The sequence below is a fragment of the Salmo salar genome, chromosome ssa11, assembly GCF_905237065.1.
Source record: "Salmo salar chromosome ssa11, Ssal_v3.1, whole genome shotgun sequence".
NCBI lineage: Eukaryota > Metazoa > Chordata > Actinopteri > Salmoniformes > Salmonidae > Salmo > Salmo salar.
In genome coordinates, this window is record NC_059452.1 from 19,131,742 (window position 1) to 19,151,421 (window position 19,680).

A 19,680-nucleotide genomic window follows, 5' to 3' on the forward strand; every position below is an offset into this window, starting at 1 on the left:
GCCGTGGTATATTGGCCATATACCACTAACCCCCGAGCTGCCTTATTACTATTATAAACTGGTTACCAATGTAATTAGAGCAGAAAAAATACATGTTTTGTCATTCCCGTGGTATACAGTCTGATATACCACAGCTGTCAGCCAATCAGCATTCAGGGCTCAAACCACCCAGTTTATAATGTGTTATATGGCCATTATACCACGGCTAAGGGATGTTCTTAGGCCATTATAAACTGGGTGGTTCGAGCCATGAATGCTGATTGGCTGACAGTCGTGGTATATCAGACTGCATACCACGGCTATGACAAACAATTTATTTTTACTGCTCTAATTACATTGGTAACCAGTTTACAATAGCAATAAGACACCTCGGGGGTTTGTGGTATATGACCAATATACCACGGCTAAGGGCTGTATCCAGGCACTCTGCATTACGTTGTGCGTAAGAACATCCCTTAGCCGTGGTATACTGGCCATATACCACACTCCCTCGTGCATTATTGCTTAATATACCAAAGGCATATCAGGCATACTGATTAAACTAGCACCTTGGGCAATTTTATTGGATCTCAGTGTGACCAATTTCTCCATAAGGCCTGAACGGTCCAAGGTTTTACCCAGAGCACGGAGCTGTAGCTCACTACTCAGTACCATTATAGTATCGGACTCAAAAGAGCAATACCATTTATAATCTGGTTACAAACACTATACTTATTTGAAAAAAGGATACACTTCCATTTTGTAGATTTTTTTTCATTTTTGTATTTGTGTATAGGTTTCTTAAAATGTATACAATACTTCTCCAGAGGGCATTGGTGTTGTGTGTGTGTGATGTTGGTTGAATGTCTGTTACATCGGAATTACCCTATAAATGCAGTACTTGGGGAAATCCTAGGCATTAATAACAATTATTGGCATTCTTTAGTTTCCTCAGACACCTTAAGTGTTGGGTATTGACTGCTGTGCTGGAGAGAATGTTGCCTATTGATCCGACCAAGGCAGAAGGAGATGGTGTCTTCTTCCTGTACGGCTGGGATTAATCCTAGCAGGCTGCCAGTGACCCACAGCCACTGCTCGATCCCATCGACTGACTAGGGCCTCTTTAGGACACATAACTTCCCTGTGAACACACCTCCTCTAAAGTTCGCCCTGCATGCTGGTGTGGATCATTACAATGATGGGCATAGATTATTACTGTATTTGGGGGGGAGGGGGGCTATAGTTTGGATATCTTTAATATCTGCAAACAATAGTATTACATTTCGCTTTTAACTAGATCGATAAAATATAATTGTTTAATTTATATTTGTCTATATATGTATGTAACGTTATGTTAAAATAAAAACCACTGATAAATGAATAAATAAATGAAGATCTAATCTCCAGTCTTGCTAGTATCGCCTGTTTCACATGCTTTATTCTTCACCACTGCACTATGTATAGTATGCTGCCATGTTGTCTCTCTCCCAGTGGACTGTGTGCTTACTAACAGCTCATCTACTATTGCTTAGGGCTCTTATTGTCTTCTAGTCAGAAAAAATACTTTCTACTGTCAAGCTCCGACATCCCCAGTGATTGAAAGCTGGTGGGCATGGAACTGTCAGAGTTGCTCTCAAAGCTGCAGCAATGCCTGGATTCACAGCCGACTCATGATGAATGGAGTAGTGCTAGAACAAAGGGACACTTGTTATGGGTTTAGATGCCTTTACCAGACTTGTATTTGGCCACAAAGACTTCTCTGCCTACACAATTCATTAGGATTTACATGAACTCAAGGATGTACTGCTCTAGGTGACTGAAAACATGAAATCCCCCAATACATTTATAGGACTTTTATCTAGACATCAAGTCATCATTTGACAACCTCAGAAATAAGCAGGACTATTTCTCATACCACAACAAAAGGCTGGACACTTTTTTTTCGGATTCTTTCTTTCTAGGTTTCTACAAAAATGTAAATGAAACTCAAAACCCTGAATGGATAGATACAAGTATTTGTCAGATGGGTCGTTTCACAAAGAGTGCCTTTAGATATTTTAGGTAGAAATTGTCCACCAATATTGATTTTAAAAGCCTGCTATATTCAATGAAGTGCCCTTTAATATAGACCGCATGGAGAATTCAATAAATCTGATTTTTAATATGAATAAAGGCTTGCTAAAGTGCCAACCCTATGTCACTTCTAGGAAGACTTCAACCCACTTAATCCAAACATTTCTCCGTCATTGTAAATCTCTAGTTATTTTAAGTCATTTCTGAAGATATTTATTTCATTTGATTAGTGATTAATTTACATCAGTCCCTCATATGTTGAAACCATTCCTTTACAAAAGAAACCTTGAACTTCTAATAGTTAAATCATAGTGTAAATGTAGGTGAGCTGGTTATACTTGTTTGGCCATTTTCGGGTCGAGCATAACACGAATAACCCTGTTACCCATAGATAGACAGGCTAGAAATGTTTTAGCAATTCGATTTTTTTGTGTGTTAGCTTGCATTCAATTGCCACTCCCTGTTGCACACAACAAGCTTCCATTCCCCCTGTCACGAGGGGATTTATGGCTGATTTAAGATCGTCAACCCTGATACGATCAACCCTGTTACGGTCAACCCTGTTACGGTCAACCCTGATACGATCAACCCTGATACGGTCAACCCTGTTACGGTCAACCCTGTTACGGTCAACCCTGTTACGGTCAACCCTGATACGGTCAACCCTGTTACGGTCAACCCTGTTACGGTCAACCCTGTTACGATCAACCCTGATACGATCAACCCTGATACGATCAACCCAGAGAATTTATTCGGTACTTAATAGGCACTAACTATAGTCTTTTTTAAATTTAACCCCTTGAGATGGCAACGTGTTGAACATGTGCTCTTTAGGACAGAATGTCAACATTTTGTGAAATCACAAGTTGCACTTCTAAAAAGGTACCGAACTGGTGGAAGGACCCAGATACTGTACAGGTAAGATTCTAATCTCTTACCATTACTCTTTCAGCCCAGTTCTACATTATGTTTGTCTACTTATTCACAACAGATTTTCTGTACATCCATACATAAAGTTGTAAATTACAATCTAAGTACTGAGCTGATTTCTAAATAAATTGTAAGGCAAAGGTAGTAGTGCCACAAAATCACATGAAGTCATCGAGAACACAGGAAAGAGAACATATTGTGCCACAAAAGATAAGATTTTGAAAAAAAGGACATACTGAAAATAACAAAGAAATTAAATTATTCAAGTTTAGTATTCTCATTAAAAAATCTTAAATATAATACAATCATGTATTCATATCTATCAAACTACAAATCAAATATATATATTTTTGTGCTGTATTCTCTTGAGTCATAATAACATACTAACTACCTGTACTTCCCTTCTCACTGGTTCATACTAGCACCCATCAGTGTCCCTCCCTGAGATGTGTAGGGTGTGGCCCGTCCCAGCTGAGAGAGCGGGGTCTGCTCCAGCGTTGGTGGCCACATGACAGGGGTCTGCGCTCCAGGGCCCTAAGGGCCACTCTTCTGGCCACCTCCGCAGCAAACGTGGCCCCCCTCCCTGCCAGGCAGGCACAGGCTGCGTCTGGGGCTAACGCAGATGCAGGTTGGCAGCCAGAGCTTTCCTCCTCCACAGGTTGTCTCCCTGACCACTCAAGGCTCCTGTCGCAGTCAGAGCAGATCTGAGACAGAGCAGCGGCAGACAGAAACAGATTACTGTACATTCAAATAAGATACCGTCAATAGTCAGCCTCAGAGCTCAGTGTTACTATTGGTATGTTGGCATCACCATGGACCTTAACTTTGCATATTTATCATCATGAATATTATCCAGAGAATTACTGTTAATACATGACTCATTATGAGGTATCATTCACTTCCCACTGCAGAAATACTGCTAATCATTCCCCTACCTAATACTATCCCACTGTGTCCTCTGTTGGTGAGTTCATATCCATTCCAGTGTATTAACCTACCGGTACACTACTGAACAGGTCTCCTGCTGCTAGCTTGTCTGTGTCTCTGCTCTGGTACTGGCTCTGTTCTCTAAACTGCTGAGTCTCTCTAGAACTCTCCTCTTGGTCTGGGGCAGGGAGGGTCTCCCCACTGTAGGGGAGGAGAGGGCTGATGGTGGTCAATGGGTCAGAGTGGAGTGGATCTGCACTACCCACCTTAACCATGACCTCTATTGACTACAACTAGTTTAGCTCCACCTCGCTGCATATATCCACGTCAAAACAGAGCCCATCTCATTACCTGATGGACCAAATGTTGATGGCTCTGTTCGTCAACAGCCCTCTAACCAAATGCAAATTCTGTCTGCTTATTTTGGTAAACCTTCCACGAAGTCCCAATCCCTGTTAAGCTTCTTGTTGACCGCGTCTGCCAGCTTTGTGTACACAACTGGCTCCTCGGATATTCCAGCCGCATCGTTAATGTGTGCCCTTTTGTGCCATTTCATTCCGCCGGGATAAACAGGCTCACAGATGCAAAATTATTCCAACACAGATAATTAGCCGAAGAAACAATCACAAGTATGAATAATAATCTGCATTGGGAACATTATAACTTTTAAACATGGGAACAGGGGGGATTCTGGGCACCAAGGGAAATGAGCTTATCAAATAAAGCTTGGCAAATGTGCAGTGAATGAAATAAGTCAATCATTTTAATGTGAGAGAGGAGCCCTGAGGAGAATAAATAAGCAATCGCCACATCATGCAGGGAGAACAAATGAGCGTGGCGCACAATTAGGCAGGGTCACATTCTGCTGGAGCTGTGAGCACGGGGTGCGCTAATGAGTTCCCTGTGTGTGTGTGTGTGTGTGTCTATTTGTGTACAAGTGTCTTGAGGGAGGAAGGAAGGAGAGAAGAAGAGGAAGAAATCAAAACCCCTTTCCATCAACATTCTGATGATGTACAGGCTCCTTCCTATAAGGCAGACAGATAAGCTAGGCGGTAATTCAGGCGAGGGACAGCCTTGAAAGTGAGAGGGCTATCAGATAATCTGGCATCTGGGCCAAGTAGACATGTAGTCAGGCAGGCAGTCAGACAGACAGACAGACAGAGAGAGCAATAGGCAGGTGTGTCAGCCAGACAAAAGGCCGTTCAGTAGGAGCCACATCACAGGCTTTCAAAGGAAAGTTAAAGTTATTAACTATTCAATCATATGAAGGGGAGGTGAAGGTGTGAAAGGTTGCAGACCAAAGCACTTTCTCTCCCGCGCATTAAGAGCTTGGTCCAGGGCTCCGGTGCTCTGTGTGGAAGAGAAATAGATTGCCTCCCAGGAAGACGACTGCTCACACAGTCTCTTTTCACCTTTTTCTCCTGTAATAACAGCAATCTGCTGTGAAAATCTAATCCCAAGTACCATTTACACTGCATCTAGATAACTTCTGCTTGGGAAAGCGGACGACATGAATATTTAATTTGCTGATATCCAAATAAACAGCACAAGCCATCAATCAGCAGGCCTTCTAACAGGAAGTGAACAGGAAAGGGACATTGAAAAATGAACACCATGCGTAGAAGGAAACGCACATCTCACATCAGCTGCATGCCTTTATTAATGGCTACTGGCCATTAGGGCTGGGAATGGCCCGGCACCTCGCCATACGATATTATTGTGATACTTAGGTGCTGATACGATGTGTACTGCGATTCTCACGATTCTATATGTATTGCGATTCGGTATTTGTGATTTCGTCACTGTCTGCTGCAGTGACGAGAGTCATGAGAAAACGAGTTTTGATCAGTCATGGAAATAAAAGTGCAGATCATTTTTTTGCTTCCGCATTAAAAAGAAGATGAAGAAAAGATACTGGTGTTTTGGTGCAGGTACAGCCAACTAGTGCAAAAATAATATTGCGATATTGTCAAAACGTTACGATAGATTGTAAAAAATGATATCCCGATATGTAACTGTATTGATATGCACTAAAACTCCTAGTCCTCCTTATCTACAACACACTGCAGTGTACATGGCCCTTACACTACGAGTGTACACGTGTACAAACATTCAAAATGTGGATAACCTGACCCGTATGACATATTCATGACAACAAATCAGGCATGAATACTGTCCTTCATTTAAGTAATAGCTATATCCTAGCCATTAAAGTCACATATGGCTGCATCCTCCTCTCCTCTCCTCTCCTCTCCTCTCCTCTCCTCTCCTCTCCTCTCCTCTCCTCTCCTCTCCTCTCCTCTCCTCCCCTCCCCTCCCCTCCCTCCCCTCCCCTCCCCTCGGCCTAATTCTCCCTCCTCAGTGGCGGATAAGAGGGATCAGCAGTCCATCCATATGGACACATATCTATGGAGTGTTTGTCAGGTCTCAGCTTGGCTCTAGCGCTGAAAGCCCTGGTAATGACACTTAATGAAAGCTGGGGAGCAGAGCCAGGCATGCATAAGGAAGGAGGCCCAGTGTCCTCCTCCTCCCATCAGCCCTGCTCAGGCCCTCAGACGCCATAAATAAACAAATGCGGTGCGTGCGTGAGAATGGACGACAGTTCCCTCCGCTCCTCTCATGCCATTCACTTATTTATCTATTTATTTGTATTTACTCTCTCTCTCCCTCTCTCTGGCTGCTTTTAGAGGTCCTCTGTGTTCTCCCAGCTCCCTACAGGCTTCCTGGATTTCCTGGAACATTAGCTGAGTGAAGTCACAGTCATCCAGTGGGCCTTTATGGGCTGAGTTTGCATCTGCCCTCCATCGGTATCAGGCCAGGCAACACGCACGACACACGCACACACAACGCACACACAACGCACACACAAACACTTATTAGCCTACAGTACGCTCTCCAGAGCAACGTCCTCCCAATGCCTCAGTGCTCCTCAACTCATATTGCAACTTTTTAAAATGTTTTTTTTAACACACTCAGCCAACCAGTTAAACTAACTGTTCTTTCAAAGCAGGTTTTAAGTTCTAAAGGGTCTTTTGGTACATTAGCCACCTTGCGTAAGACGTTTGAGAGAGCTCAGTATGGCGTGTTGTAAGTGACAGCATGAGGATGAGGTTAGGGCCATGATGAGTGTTGAGGCTCCGTTATCAGAGCAAACACAGGGAATGATGGGATAGAATGGATCCCACTCACTACAAGCCTCTAATCAGCACAGTCAGCACAGGGCTCTGATTGGGTTCACACAACCAGCCTCGTCTCTTCCTCTCTCCCTCCCTCTCCCCCTCTATCTCACACTCAACAAAAGTTATCCCTCCAATCAGCCCTAACTTTACCGCATTTCAATTTAGGAGGAAATCAGACGGGAACGTATTACAGGGAAATGCCAGTGAGCACAGGACTGGCTTACTTTAAAGCGAGGAGGTATAGGCAGGGCGAAATGAGACGGTTTCAACTGTCAAACAACCAAATGGAACACAATTTCACCAATAAATCGCCTTTTCTCAGCATGACATATAAAATGCAAGTTCAATTTTAAAAAGATATAGTCGGTATCATGGCAATGTGTGTGTGATGTCTGTCTGAGTGTCTAGACTGGTTTCTGAAAACAGACGTGACTAAGAACTGTCTGGCCCAGAGGAGAGGAGATCGTGTCCTTGGATGGCTCTGTCTACCTGCCTGCCTGTCTGTCTGTCTGTCTGCTGTCTCTGTTAGGTGGGACGATCAGACCTGATAGAAGGCTAGACTAGAGGTCATCTCTAAGCCCTCCTCAAGTCCTCAGTGTCAGAGCACCAGGTCTTTGATTACCACCATCCATAGCCACCTCTAGGATTTCCCGCCTGACTGCACAAATGCATCTTCGGTGTTAACAAGCCGCAGTGGTCCTGTGGGGCAGGAAGGGCCGGTGGCATCTGGGCCCCGGCGTGAGGAAACTGCAGTGGGGGTCAGCCAGGGTGCGGAGGGGGAACTAAGAACAGCGAAACTGTTCTACTCTGGGAGATGGAGAGAGTGGCTGAGACAGGCTGGGCTGCATTAGAGGGGGGTGGGGATTTGAAACGCCAATCTGCAGGCTTCTCAGAGGCTCTCAGGCCACTGATTTCACAGCCGGACGACACGGACCATTAGCCCCAAGAAACACAGAGAGGCCTATGCTAATCCCAGAACAACAGAAATCAACATGGCTGCCAATAGCTCTTATGAGTTACAGACAGGCTCCCGCTCTTAACCAATACTGTCTGAGATGTGTTGGTGATTGTTGCTATTGACCCATGTCTCAGCTCTACTCTAGAAACAGAGAGGAATTCACTCAGTCTGGGAAGTCACTGCTTTGTCACTGACGCTGTCTCTAGAGCCCCGGCAAAGAAACTAGTGAGAGTTAGAGGACATGTAGTCATTAGTCTCGTATGAACCTGCTGCTTCTTGTTCCTGGAGAACTGGGAAGTTGCCAGGGGATGGACTAGAGCCAAGCCCACTGATCCAGTGTCTCAGGTCAGTGCCAGTAGTACAGTACTCACTCTGTGTGGAGCAGCTGGACGGGAAGTCTGGTCAGGGCACTGCGCTGGCGCTGGTCACTCATACTGGCTTGAGAGGCCTGACACAAAAACAAGTGACATTACTCAATAGAAAGGAACAATGCTCTTCAATTAGTGTTGTTATATTACAGTATATCAGGGTTGTAAATGTGTGGAGGTCTGACAGTGTTATCCAGTGTGTGTAACTGTGTATGGTACGTACCCTGAACCTCTCGGCTTCAATCCTGCTCTCATCCAGCTCAGCCTTCAGCCTCTTCATCTGCTCCTGCAGACCCTCCACACTCTCCTGCAGGTGACTGGACACACAGTTAATAAACCGGGTCACAACTCCTGGGTGGCTCCATTTACACTTATTTCACAAGTATAGCATGTTCACTGCTCCATCTAATCTAAAGCCATTTAACTCCTGTACACTTGATAACCAGTGCTCTAAACATGGGGACCTAATCATAATTAAAAACTGGGTGGTTTGAGCCTTGAATGCTGATTGGCTGACAGCCGTGGTATATTTAAGCAATAAGGTCCGAGGAGGTGTGGTATATGGCCAATATACCACGGCTAAGGGCTGTTCTTAGGCACGACGCAACAAGATGCCTTACTGCAATTATAAACTGGTTACTAATGTAATTAGAGCAGTAAAAATGTTTTGTCATACCCGTGGTATACAGTCTGATACACCACAACTGTCAACCAATCAGCATTCAGGGCTCAAACCACCCAGTTTATAAACAGACTGTATACCACAGGTATAACAAAACATGTATGTTTACTACTCTAATTACATTGGTAACCAGTTTAAAATAGTAATAAGGCACCTCAGGGGTTTGTGGTATATGGCCAATATACCACGGCTAAGGGCTGTATCCAGGCACTCTGTGTTGCGTCGTGCTAATAACAGCTCTTGGCCATGGTATATTGGCAATATACCACACCCCCTCGGGCCTTATTGCTTAAGCATTTCACCATTTATCACTATCCCGTCTCCTGTGAATAAAATAAACAATGTGAGTCGAACAACAACAGGGCAGGCTGGATGTGTGTGGAAGAGCTCTTACTCCTTCTCTGCAGTGAGATGGATGATCTTTTTGCTCTGGTCTTTGATCTTGAGGTTCAGTTTTTCATTGCCTTGCCTGTCGACAGGGTTAAGACAGGGTTAATGCTGCTTAGTGAATGTAGAGTAGAACGTGACTGGGCATCAGTGTGTGCGTGGAGTTAGGTATGCTCTTACTTCTGCTCCTTCACCCACTGGTTGACGTTTGTTACCACCAGCTCACTCTCCCTGTGTAGAAGAGAACTGTCTGAACGAGCGTTACCCAGAGACTGGTGCAACACCTCCACCTGAGACAGATAGATGGGGGGTGAGAGAGAGAGAGAGAGAGAGAGGAGGTAATGAGAGTCTATAACTCAGAACTCTAACAGTGTCTATCTGACATATCTGGAGGTTTTAAGGGTTCACTACCTCATTAGCTGCTGTGCTGTACTTGTGCTCCATGGAATGGAGCTGTGAGTGTAAGGCATCCACCTGAACAGAGACACATGAACAAACCCCTGCTGCACATCCTAATGGCTATACAGCTCATTTTCCATTGAGAGGGGATTACTAACGATGCTGTTTGGTCTTTCTGTGCCACTGCAAAGTGTGAGGATATGTCATAACTAGAGCCAAGAGGTTTTCATGAGCACATCAATTGATCAGGAAATCTTTGGGCCTAGTTACACAGTTAGGCAGTTAGGCTACAATAAGGGCCCAGAGTTTTTCCTGATCAGGTCACATGGTCAGCAAAACCTGCTATCCCTCGTCATAAACCCTACCAGAACGTCCCCAGAACCCATTGTGTAAGTGTGTGTCTGACCTGGGCCACCTTGGCATGGTAGTTCTCCCTGAGAGAAGCCATCTCCACCTTCATCAGCACTACCTCCTCCTCCCGGACCTCCAGGGCTACCAGCTGCTCCTGGCCCCAGCGCTGAGACCTCCCCAGCTGGGCACTCAGCTCTGCCAGCCTGCCCTCACAGGACCGAGTCTAGGTGAGAGAGGGATGATACCTGTCACTGGCATTTCCTAATATACTATTTGTTCTCATTTCTGAAGACTGATGGACCTTTTAAATGAATGATGAACAATGAGTCACAGCAACATGCAATGTATATTGATGAGGGTTTCCCATAACCCTGCCCAGGTAGGAAACTGGGAAACGATAGTTCATTAGTTAATTACATTGTAGTGAACTCCTCCATAAACATCTCCTTCTAGTAACATTGTCCTGTCATAGTCACATTCATCTGACTCTAAATCACTCTTAACAATGCTCGCGTATGCTAATATGCATGTACATGTTGAGCCACTACATCAAAGAACTGGTCACTGGTCAACATAAATTACAAGTTTTCCTTTACAGGAACAATGTGAAGGACAGTAATAACCAATCCTCCCTAGCCACATCCCCCGCCCTATCCTCTGCCTGCTTGGCTGGGACACACGGAGGCTGTGCAGTGTTCACATCCCCCGCCCTATCCTCTGCCTGCTTGGCTGGGACACACGGAGGCTGTGCAGTGTTCACATCCCCCGCCCTATCCTCTGCCTGCTTGGCTGGGACACATGGCGTCTGTGCAGTGTTCACATCCCCCGCCCTATCCTCTGCCTGCTTGGCTGGGACACATGGAGGCTGTGCAGTGTTCACATCCCCCGCCCTATCCCCTGCCTGCTTGGCTGGGACACACGGAGGCTGTGCAGTGTTCACATCCCCCGCCCTATCCTCTGCCTGCTTGGCTGGGACACATGGAGGCTGTGCAGTGTTCACATCCCCCACCCTATTCTCTGCCTGCTTGGCTGGGACACACGGAGGCTGTGCAGTGTTCACATCCCCCGCCCTATCCCCTGCCTGCTTGGCTGGGACACACGGAGGCTGTGCAGTGTTCACATCCCCCGCCCTATCCTCTGCCTGCTTGGCTGGGACACACGGAGGCTGTGCAGTGTTCACATCCCCCGCCCCTATCCTCTGCCTGCTTGGCTGGGACACACGGCGTCTGTGCAGTGTTCACATCCCCCGCCCTATCCTCTGCCTGCTTGGCTGGGACACACGGAGGCTGTGCAGTGTTCACATCCCCCGCCCTATCCTCTGCCTGCTTGGCTGGGACACACGGAGGCTGTGCAGTGTTCACATCCCCCGCCCCTATCCCCTGCCTGCTTGGCTGGGACACATGGAGGCTGTGCAGTGTTCACATCCCCCCCCCTATCCTCTGCCTGCTTGGCTGGGACACATGGAGGCTGTGCAGTGTTCACATCCCCCGCCCTATCCTCTGCCTGCTTGGCTGGGACACATGGCGTCTGTGCAGTGTTCACATCCCCCGCCCTATCCTCTGCCTGCTTGGCTGGGACACATGGAGGCTGTGCAGTGTTCACATCCCCCGCCCTATCCCCTGCCTGCTTGGCTGGGACACATGGAGGCTGTGCAGTGTTCACATCCCCCACCCTATCCTCTGCCTGCTTGGCTGGGACACATGGAGGCTGTGCAGTGTTCACATCCCCACCACAATGACCTTTCCACAAGCCCAGGGAGCACGCAATGCAGAGGAGAGGCAATACATGTAATGAAAGAAGCAAAGGCAATTAAAGTGGTGTGTGTGTGTGTGGGGGGGGGGTGAGCCTGACTGGAGGCTCCAAACTGCAGTACTGCAGCTCTGTATTCCCCCTAACCCCTGTGTGACAGCATTGCAACCCCAGTCTGACCATCTTCTTGCTGCGTTCACCTGCTAATCCGGACAGGATTAGGACAGAGGTGCACACACCCACACCGCCACCCCCCCATCTAAACTACACATAAGTACAGTATGTAGATACACATTAAGCACATAGAAAACACAGACACCACACACTGATGTTAACACATTCACACACATAAACACACACTCACGTTTAGGTGTGTGAAATGAGTTGCTCTCCCCCAGCCCAGTGCCTTCCCTCCCCACCTCCCCAGAACCCAGCCATACCACACGGCCAGAGAATCATTGCACCCTTCCTTTGATCCCACCAAGCAACCAGCAATTATTTCTAAAAGTGGAAAGTAAAAACAGACAACCACACACACACACACACACACACACACACACACACACACACACACACACACACACACACACACACACACACACACACACACACACACACACCCTGCTGCACATAATCATTCTTTTTTGTGGGACGGGTTGCGCGTGGAGGGGGCAACTCGCACTTCATTTTCTCTGGTGGAGTTTGCTGACCGCAAAATGACAAGGATCCTCTTCCTAAACCAATTAAGAGGGCAGAGCGCCGCTGTTACCATGCAACATTGACAGCACTTAAGGAGGATGACGTGAGACCACAGCGATGAGCCACAGAGATGTGCCCTCGGCTAAACACAGACACAAACACATTGTAGAGAGGTTTGGCACTGCAGAGCAAGCACACCCAGCTCTTATGTGCCTGTGTACACAAACAAAGTGCTTTGGATTTGTCACAATACAAACACAATGCTTAGAATATTTAAACCATAAGGTCTCTTACACATTTTCAATTGAAAACCTGTTACTACATTTCTGTACTGTATGAGGCCTTAGAGTATCTCAGTTAAACTGTGATTTATATTTTGGCTATTATGTGAGGCAGTTCCTCTAAGCAAAACTTTCTCTATGTATGTATGTATGTATGTATGTATGTGTGTGTGTGTGTGTGTGTGTGTGTGTGTGTGTGTGTGTGTGTGTGTGTGTGTGTGTGTGTGTGTGTGTGTGTGTGTGTGTGTGTGTGTGTGTGTGTGTGTGTGTGTGTGTGTATTGTACATGCAGACTCTGTGGGAGTCTGGGAGAGAGGTCTCATTATCCAATCAGCTTTAGGAATACAGCCCCGGACACACAGAAAGGGCACTGCTACAAGTCACACCTCTTTTCTCTACAACAGAACCTGCTCTCTCCTGTAGTGGTCAATTAGTGTACAGCGCGACCTGTGGAGGTTAAGTCTCTACTTCAGAGGGGCTGTGTGTTCTACACTAATGACCAGGCATTCTAAGGGTGTAGTGTTCATTTCCAGCTCTGGGTATATTACACTAGATAACCCCTTTTCCTATTATACAACGACTGAGCCATCACACTTCTAATCATGTGATGGTGTTGTGGTTGGATACAGGCTGTAACAGTCTAGGATTTAATGTCAGGTTATCTGGTCCATGACCTAATGGTTGGATACAGGCTGTAACAGTCTAGGATTTAATGTGAGGTTATCTGGTACATGACCTAATGGTTGGATACAGGCTATAACAGTCTAGGATTTAATGTGAGGTTATCTGGTCCATGACCTAATGGTTGGATACAGGCTGTAACAGTCTAGGATTTAATGTCAGGTTATCTGGTCCATGACCTAATGGTTGGATACAGGCTGTAACAGTCTAGGATTGAATGTGAGGTTATCTGGTACATGACCTAATGGTTGGATACAGGCTGTAACAGTCTAGGATTTAATGTGAGGTTATCTGGTACATGACCTAATGGTTGGATACAGGCTGTAACAGTCTAGGATTTAATGTGAGGTTATCTGGTACATGACCTAATGGTTGGATACAGGCTGTAACAGTCTAGGATTTAATGTGAGGTTATCTGGTACATGACCTAATGGTTGGATACAGGCTGTAACAGTCTAGGATTTAATGTGAGGTTATCTGGTCCATGACCTAATGGTTGGCTACAGGCTTTAACAGTCTAGGATGTAATGTGAGGTTATCTGGTACATGACCTAATGGTTGGCTGTTGACAGTGTCAGATCTAGAACCAGATCAGTGGTTATTGACAATGAAATGGATGGTTATTGGTTAATTGCCATGAGGATGAATGGAAATGTTGATGTGTAGATCCTTCTCTCTCACCTCGTCCAGTGACTGTCTGCTGGCGGTGCGTAGTCTGTGGAGCTCTGCAGCCAGCTGCCTGGTCCTCTCCTCCTGGCCCCCTCTCTCCTCTGACAGCTGGGAGCTCCTCTGCTGCAGGCGGGACAGCTCACTACGTAGACCTGCAGCCTCACCACTCTGCTCAGCCAGCTGACCAGTACCACCACACGCACAGCCACACACCACAAAACAAACACCCACACAAAATATACATTGTTAGTCCCACTACACATTATTTCCTCACATTCATTACCCTAAAACAAGTTGAGAGTCAGTGTCATTGTTTTAACGTCAGTATTTTCATGACATGCCTGACAGAGAACTAGTGTGTAAGCAGGGCACCCACCAGCTCCATGCTCTCTCTATGGGAAGCCTGGGTGGAGGCCAGCTCCAGTCTCAGCTCTCTGAGGCTGTGTTGTGCTGCTGCTGTGTCCCTGGTCCCCTGCCTGCTGCTGGCCTGAGCCTCCTCTACACACTCTCTCAGCCTGGACACCGTCTCCTGAAGGATGCTTATCTGGAGAGGAGAACACACACATGGAACATGGGCCCCTAACTACACACCAAGTACACTCAGCATATGGACAGTATGTGACTGTGACCTCTGACCTCTTGGCTGTGGCTCTGGCTCTGGCCCTCCCTGCTCTCCAGCTCCCTCCTACACTGCTGCAGCTGAGCCTGGCAGGCTGTCTGTTCCCCCTGCAGCCTCTGGGTGGTGCTCTGCAGCTCTACCACACGCTCCTGCAGGCACCCCACTGTCCTCTCCCGCTCCCTCAGCTGTAGGACAGACAGGAGACACACCCCTATCAGAGCTCCCATCAGGTGTGTGTGTCACTGTGTGTATATCAGGCTCAAAGATAGATGGGTCTAAATCTGACAATCGCAGCGCCATCTTAGCTCTCTGTTCCAGGATTAAGTAACATGGATGGGCAGATAGATGAGAGATCTGCACTTACATGCATGACAGATTTTAAATTGGGATTAAGGAGATTAATTTCAGGCCGTAATTGAGTGAGAAAGTTTTTGATCAGATTGATTTAACTTTCTAAAGATATGAATTATGTGCTTCAATTAAATTTCCTAGCAGCTGAACAGTTGGTAAATTGCTGCGCTTCAGGCTTGTATCCCTTTGGCTGGTGGAAAACTATTATTTCACAAAATTCATGACGTGTGCAGATCTGACTCATTTCTCTTGCTTCCTTGGGGGTTAAAAAAGAATTACTATTTTTGAAACACAAATTCAGAGACGGAAACTAATTCAATTTGCGAGCATGGCTGGAGGGGGAATCTGAGTGGATTGTAGATGAGTGTAGCCAGGCTTCAGTCAGACACTATGTGAGGAGAAGACACTCTCCTGATGAATGGAAAAACAACATGTAAAGGCAAAAAATGCCTTTTGAAACGTTTAACTGTCAGCAAGCACAGGTTTAATTCATGACGTTCACTGACACTAATTGTTTGTGTTGGGAAATTGCCTTTAGTCATAAATCAACAAACAAACACTACAGTATGATTAACATATGTTGTGTGAGTGTGACATGCATTAGCAATATGTGTGAATTTATTGACTGCATATTTCTAGTTGAGCGCTAGTTTTTGGATACATTAGTATGTGTGTGAAAGCACCTGGTTGAGTGCTGAGTTGTTGACTGCACATGTCTAGTTGAGCGCTAGTTTTTGGATACATTAGTATGTGTGTGAAAGCACCTGGTTGAGTGCTGAGTTGTTGACTGCACATGTCTAGTTGAGCGCTAGTTTTTGGATACATTAGTATGTGTGTGAAAGCACCTGGTTGAGTGCTGAGTTGTTGACTGCACATGTCTAGTTGAGCGCTAGTTTTTGGATACATTAGTATGTGTGTGAAAGCACCTGGTTGAGTGCTGAGTTGTTGACTGCACATGTCTAGTTGAGCGCTAGTTTTTGGATACATTAGTATGTGTGTGAAAGCACCTGGTTGAGTGCTATTGTTGACTGCACATGTCTAGTTGAGCGCTAGTTTTTGGATACATTAGTATGTGTGTGAAAGCACCTGGTTGAGTGCTGAGTTGTTGACTGCACATGTCTAGTTGAGCACTAGTTTTTGGATACATTAGTATGTGTGTGAAAGCACCTGGTTGAGTGCTGAGTTGTTGACTGCACATGTCTAGTTGAGCGCTAGTTTTTGGATACATTAGTATGTGTGTGAAAGCACCTGGTTGAGTGCTGAGTTGTTGACTGCACATGTCTAGTTGAGCGCTAGTTTTATATACATTATTATAAACTGGTTGGTTCGAGCCTGAATGGTGATTGTCTGACAGCCATGGTATATCAGACCACGGGTATAGCAAAACATTTATTTTTACTGCTTTAATTACATTGGTAACCAGTTTATAATAGCAATAAGACACCTCTGGGGTTTGTGGTATATGGCCAATATACCACGGCTAAGGGCTGTATCCAGGCATTCTGCGTTGCGCCGTGCATAAGAACATCCCTTAGCTGTGGTATATTGGCCATATACCACAAACCCCAGAGGTGCCTTATTGATTAATTATAGTGTTTGAATCTACCTGGCTGTGAGCTGCTTCCAGGTTGGTTCTGAGCTGGTTTCTCTCTGACTCCAGCCGGGCCTCTCTCTCCCTGGCCCCCTGGTTCCTCTCCTGCAGCTCCTGCTGCCTGGCCTGCTCCTGGGACAGCTCTGCCCGCAGTTCCCGGCTGGCATCAGCCTGCTCCTGCAGCTGGCACACAGAGAGACAACCACAGTCACACAGCCAACCAACCGACCACACGTTTACAGGCAATATTCTGAGGTTAGGCTACATTTACATTTTAGTCATTTCCACTCGGGGCCCCCCTTCCAGCATTGGGGAGCATCCCGCAACCCCCCGCGCACGAGCCACTTCTATTTCAATGGGCACAAACACTGTTCATGACAAACGGTTCACACCCCTCTTGTTGGTGGAGAGAACTTTGTAGGTTTAAAGCTTATTTCCTGCAATTCTGCACATTTTGTAATGGGGTGTAATGAACATTTTACAGTTTTAAAGCACATTTTCTTGCAATTCTATTCATTTTGCCATGTCTAATGTGTATTCCTGCCATATTTGAGTGACAAAAAAATGACACCAATATATATCGAACAAAATAAATAAACGTCAGCTGACATGGGTCAGTTGATCTGGACAAGTTATAAATAGCTCTCTAAGATATGCAATGACTGACATGACAAGAGGAACTGATGACGCACTACCCCATTTTGAAACTGCACCCTGTGTATACTACTACTACTACTACAACTTCAAAAGTAAGTTTAAAGCCAGACTGAGTTCCTTTAAAAAAATTGGAAACGGGCCTCCAGAGTGACGTAGCGGTCTAAGGCACTGCATCGCAGTGCTAGATGCGTCACTACAGAGCCCAGTTCGATCCCGGGCTGTATCACAACCGGCCCATAGGGCGGCGCACAATTGGCCCAGCGATGTCCAGGTTAGGGGGAAGGTTTGTTTGGGGGGGCTTTACTTGGCTCAATGCGCTCTAGCGACTCCTTGTGGCGGGCCGGGCGCCTGCAGGCTGACCTCGGTAGTCAGGTGAACAGTGTTTCCTCCGACACATTAGTGCGGCTGGCTTCCGGGTTAAGCAAGCGGGTGTTAAGAAGCAAGGTTTGGGGGGTCATGTTTCGGAGGACACATGACTCGTCCTTCACCTCCCGAGCCCGTTGGGGAGTTGCAGCGATGAGACAAGATCGAATGTTTTTTTTTTTATCTCAATAAAGAAGTTATCAGCAAAGTCACTGCTAGCAGGAAAAGTCAAGTGCAAGGCTACTGGGTCAGTAGCTATCTCAAATCAATATATTGATCTAGTGTAACAGGACACCGTCTTTTCACGCCACTTTGATACAAAGTGATTTTCGTAGCAGGTTAGGAGAGCATTTTCGCTAAACCTAACCATTTTCCTAACCTTAACCTCAGTTTCCTAACCGGCTACAACAAATTCACTTTGGTATTGAAGTGGCGTTAAAAGACTGTTCCTCTAGTGTAACAGACCCTAAATGACTTAGGATAGAGGTGGTGTTGTGAAGTCCCTTTTACTGTGAGAGGCTCCCCAAGGTGGTGACTGTGGTTTCAGGACACTGTTTGTAGGAACCTGTTGGTTGGTTGGTTTGCTTTATGTGTTAATGTTGGGTCTTACCTGCTGCTGTAGAGTCCTGAGTGTGTCCTTGGTGCTGGTCAGCTCTGCCTCCAGCTGCTGAGCTCCCTGCTGGTGTGTGTTGGCCTCCTGCTGAGCACTGAGCTGGGCCTGCCTGCTCTCCCCTGCCTCCTTCTTCAGACTCTCCACCTGGGTCCTGATACACACACACGGCCAGACACACCGTCAGTCAGGGGCTCCCAGTCTTTAAACGACCACTACTTTCAAACTGGCATGTTTGATACCTCTCTCTGCCATAGCTACGCCCCACATGCTGTAAACTTTGTTTTCACTCTTGTTCACATTTTCAAAATCAAAGGGAATTTCATTTATCTTGTGATGTAATGCAAGAAATGTAATCATTGGAGAGTAATGCGTGTGTGTTTGTGTATGCCAGATTTAATCTGAGCAGGCAAGCCTGAACATTTAATGAGGGGACGTTGCACTAATTCTGGCTGTGCGGTGCTTTGCGGTGTGGCATGGTGTAGTGGGGCGAGCGTTGGGCTGATGGGGCGCCGGGGCGTGAGTGATGGGATCAGAGCTGTGTGTGAGGGATGGCCAGGGCCTGTTTACCGCCAGGTGAAGCAGCTAATCAAATCCCCGAGAGCGGCCCAGTTCATGCCCTCTCTCCCTGAGACATTAACTCAGACCACAGCCAAGCGTCAAAGCCCTCGCCTGCCCAGGGAGGGACACACCGCGTTAGGGAGGGTGACGAGGGACACACCAGCAGAGTGTGAAGGAGGAACTTATACTGTATGTAGAGCAAAGTGTGAGGGTGGCGTTCCCTAGGGACATGTTCTACCAAGGTGTTGCCCCTCCTCTCTGCCAATACCCATCCGAGAAGCAACACCTTTAGACAGTCTAAGAAAAAGGGAGAACGAGAGATATAGAGGAGGTGGGCGGGGGTTGAGGGGTAAAGCCCTTTCAGAAGTGAGTGAGTGTTTGAGAGCGTGTGTGTGTGTGTGTGTGTGTGTGTGTGTGTGTGTGTGTGTGTGTGTGTGTGTGTGTGTGTGGGGGAGCCCAGAGCCTTCTCAGTGCTCACCTCCCTCTCCCATTGACAAGGCGGCCGCAGTAACAGCAAATCGATGGCTCGTGAATCCCCTGCATCCCCCCTCTCCAGGTTGATCAATATCCCTGGCAATTAGAATCCCCTATCTGCATGGCTGTGGGGACCTCTGGGT

General features: G+C 46.6%; 1 protein-coding gene across 5 annotated transcripts in view; it reads right to left on the reverse strand.

Annotated features, from left to right (window-relative positions):
* Positions 1–2,632: 2,632 nt before the first annotated feature.
* Positions 2,633–19,680, reverse strand: part of pmfbp1 (polyamine modulated factor 1 binding protein 1) — a 202,490-nt gene continuing 185,442 nt past the window's right edge. For 4 of the 5 annotated variants that reach the window (XM_045689148.1, XM_045689147.1, XM_045689149.1 and 1 more), the window contains 13 exons: positions 18,503–18,656; positions 16,888–17,055; positions 14,948–15,115; positions 14,688–14,855; positions 14,324–14,491; positions 10,289–10,456; positions 9,895–9,957; positions 9,664–9,773; positions 9,491–9,565; positions 8,638–8,731; positions 8,418–8,494; positions 3,981–4,110; positions 2,633–3,686 (listed from right to left, as the gene is read on the reverse strand). In XM_045689148.1, coding sequence (XP_045545104.1) covers positions 3,411–3,686; positions 3,981–4,110; positions 8,418–8,494; positions 8,638–8,731; positions 9,491–9,565; positions 9,664–9,773; positions 9,895–9,957; positions 10,289–10,456; positions 14,324–14,491; positions 14,688–14,855; positions 14,948–15,115; positions 16,888–17,055; positions 18,503–18,656 — 1,819 coding nt within the window. In that variant the 3' untranslated portion in view covers positions 2,633–3,410. The remainder of the gene's footprint in view (positions 3,687–3,980; positions 4,111–8,417; positions 8,495–8,637; positions 8,732–9,490; positions 9,566–9,663; positions 9,774–9,894; positions 9,958–10,288; positions 10,457–14,323; positions 14,492–14,687; positions 14,856–14,947; positions 15,116–16,887; positions 17,056–18,502; positions 18,657–19,680) is intronic. The other variant, XM_045689150.1, reaches the window with a different exon arrangement.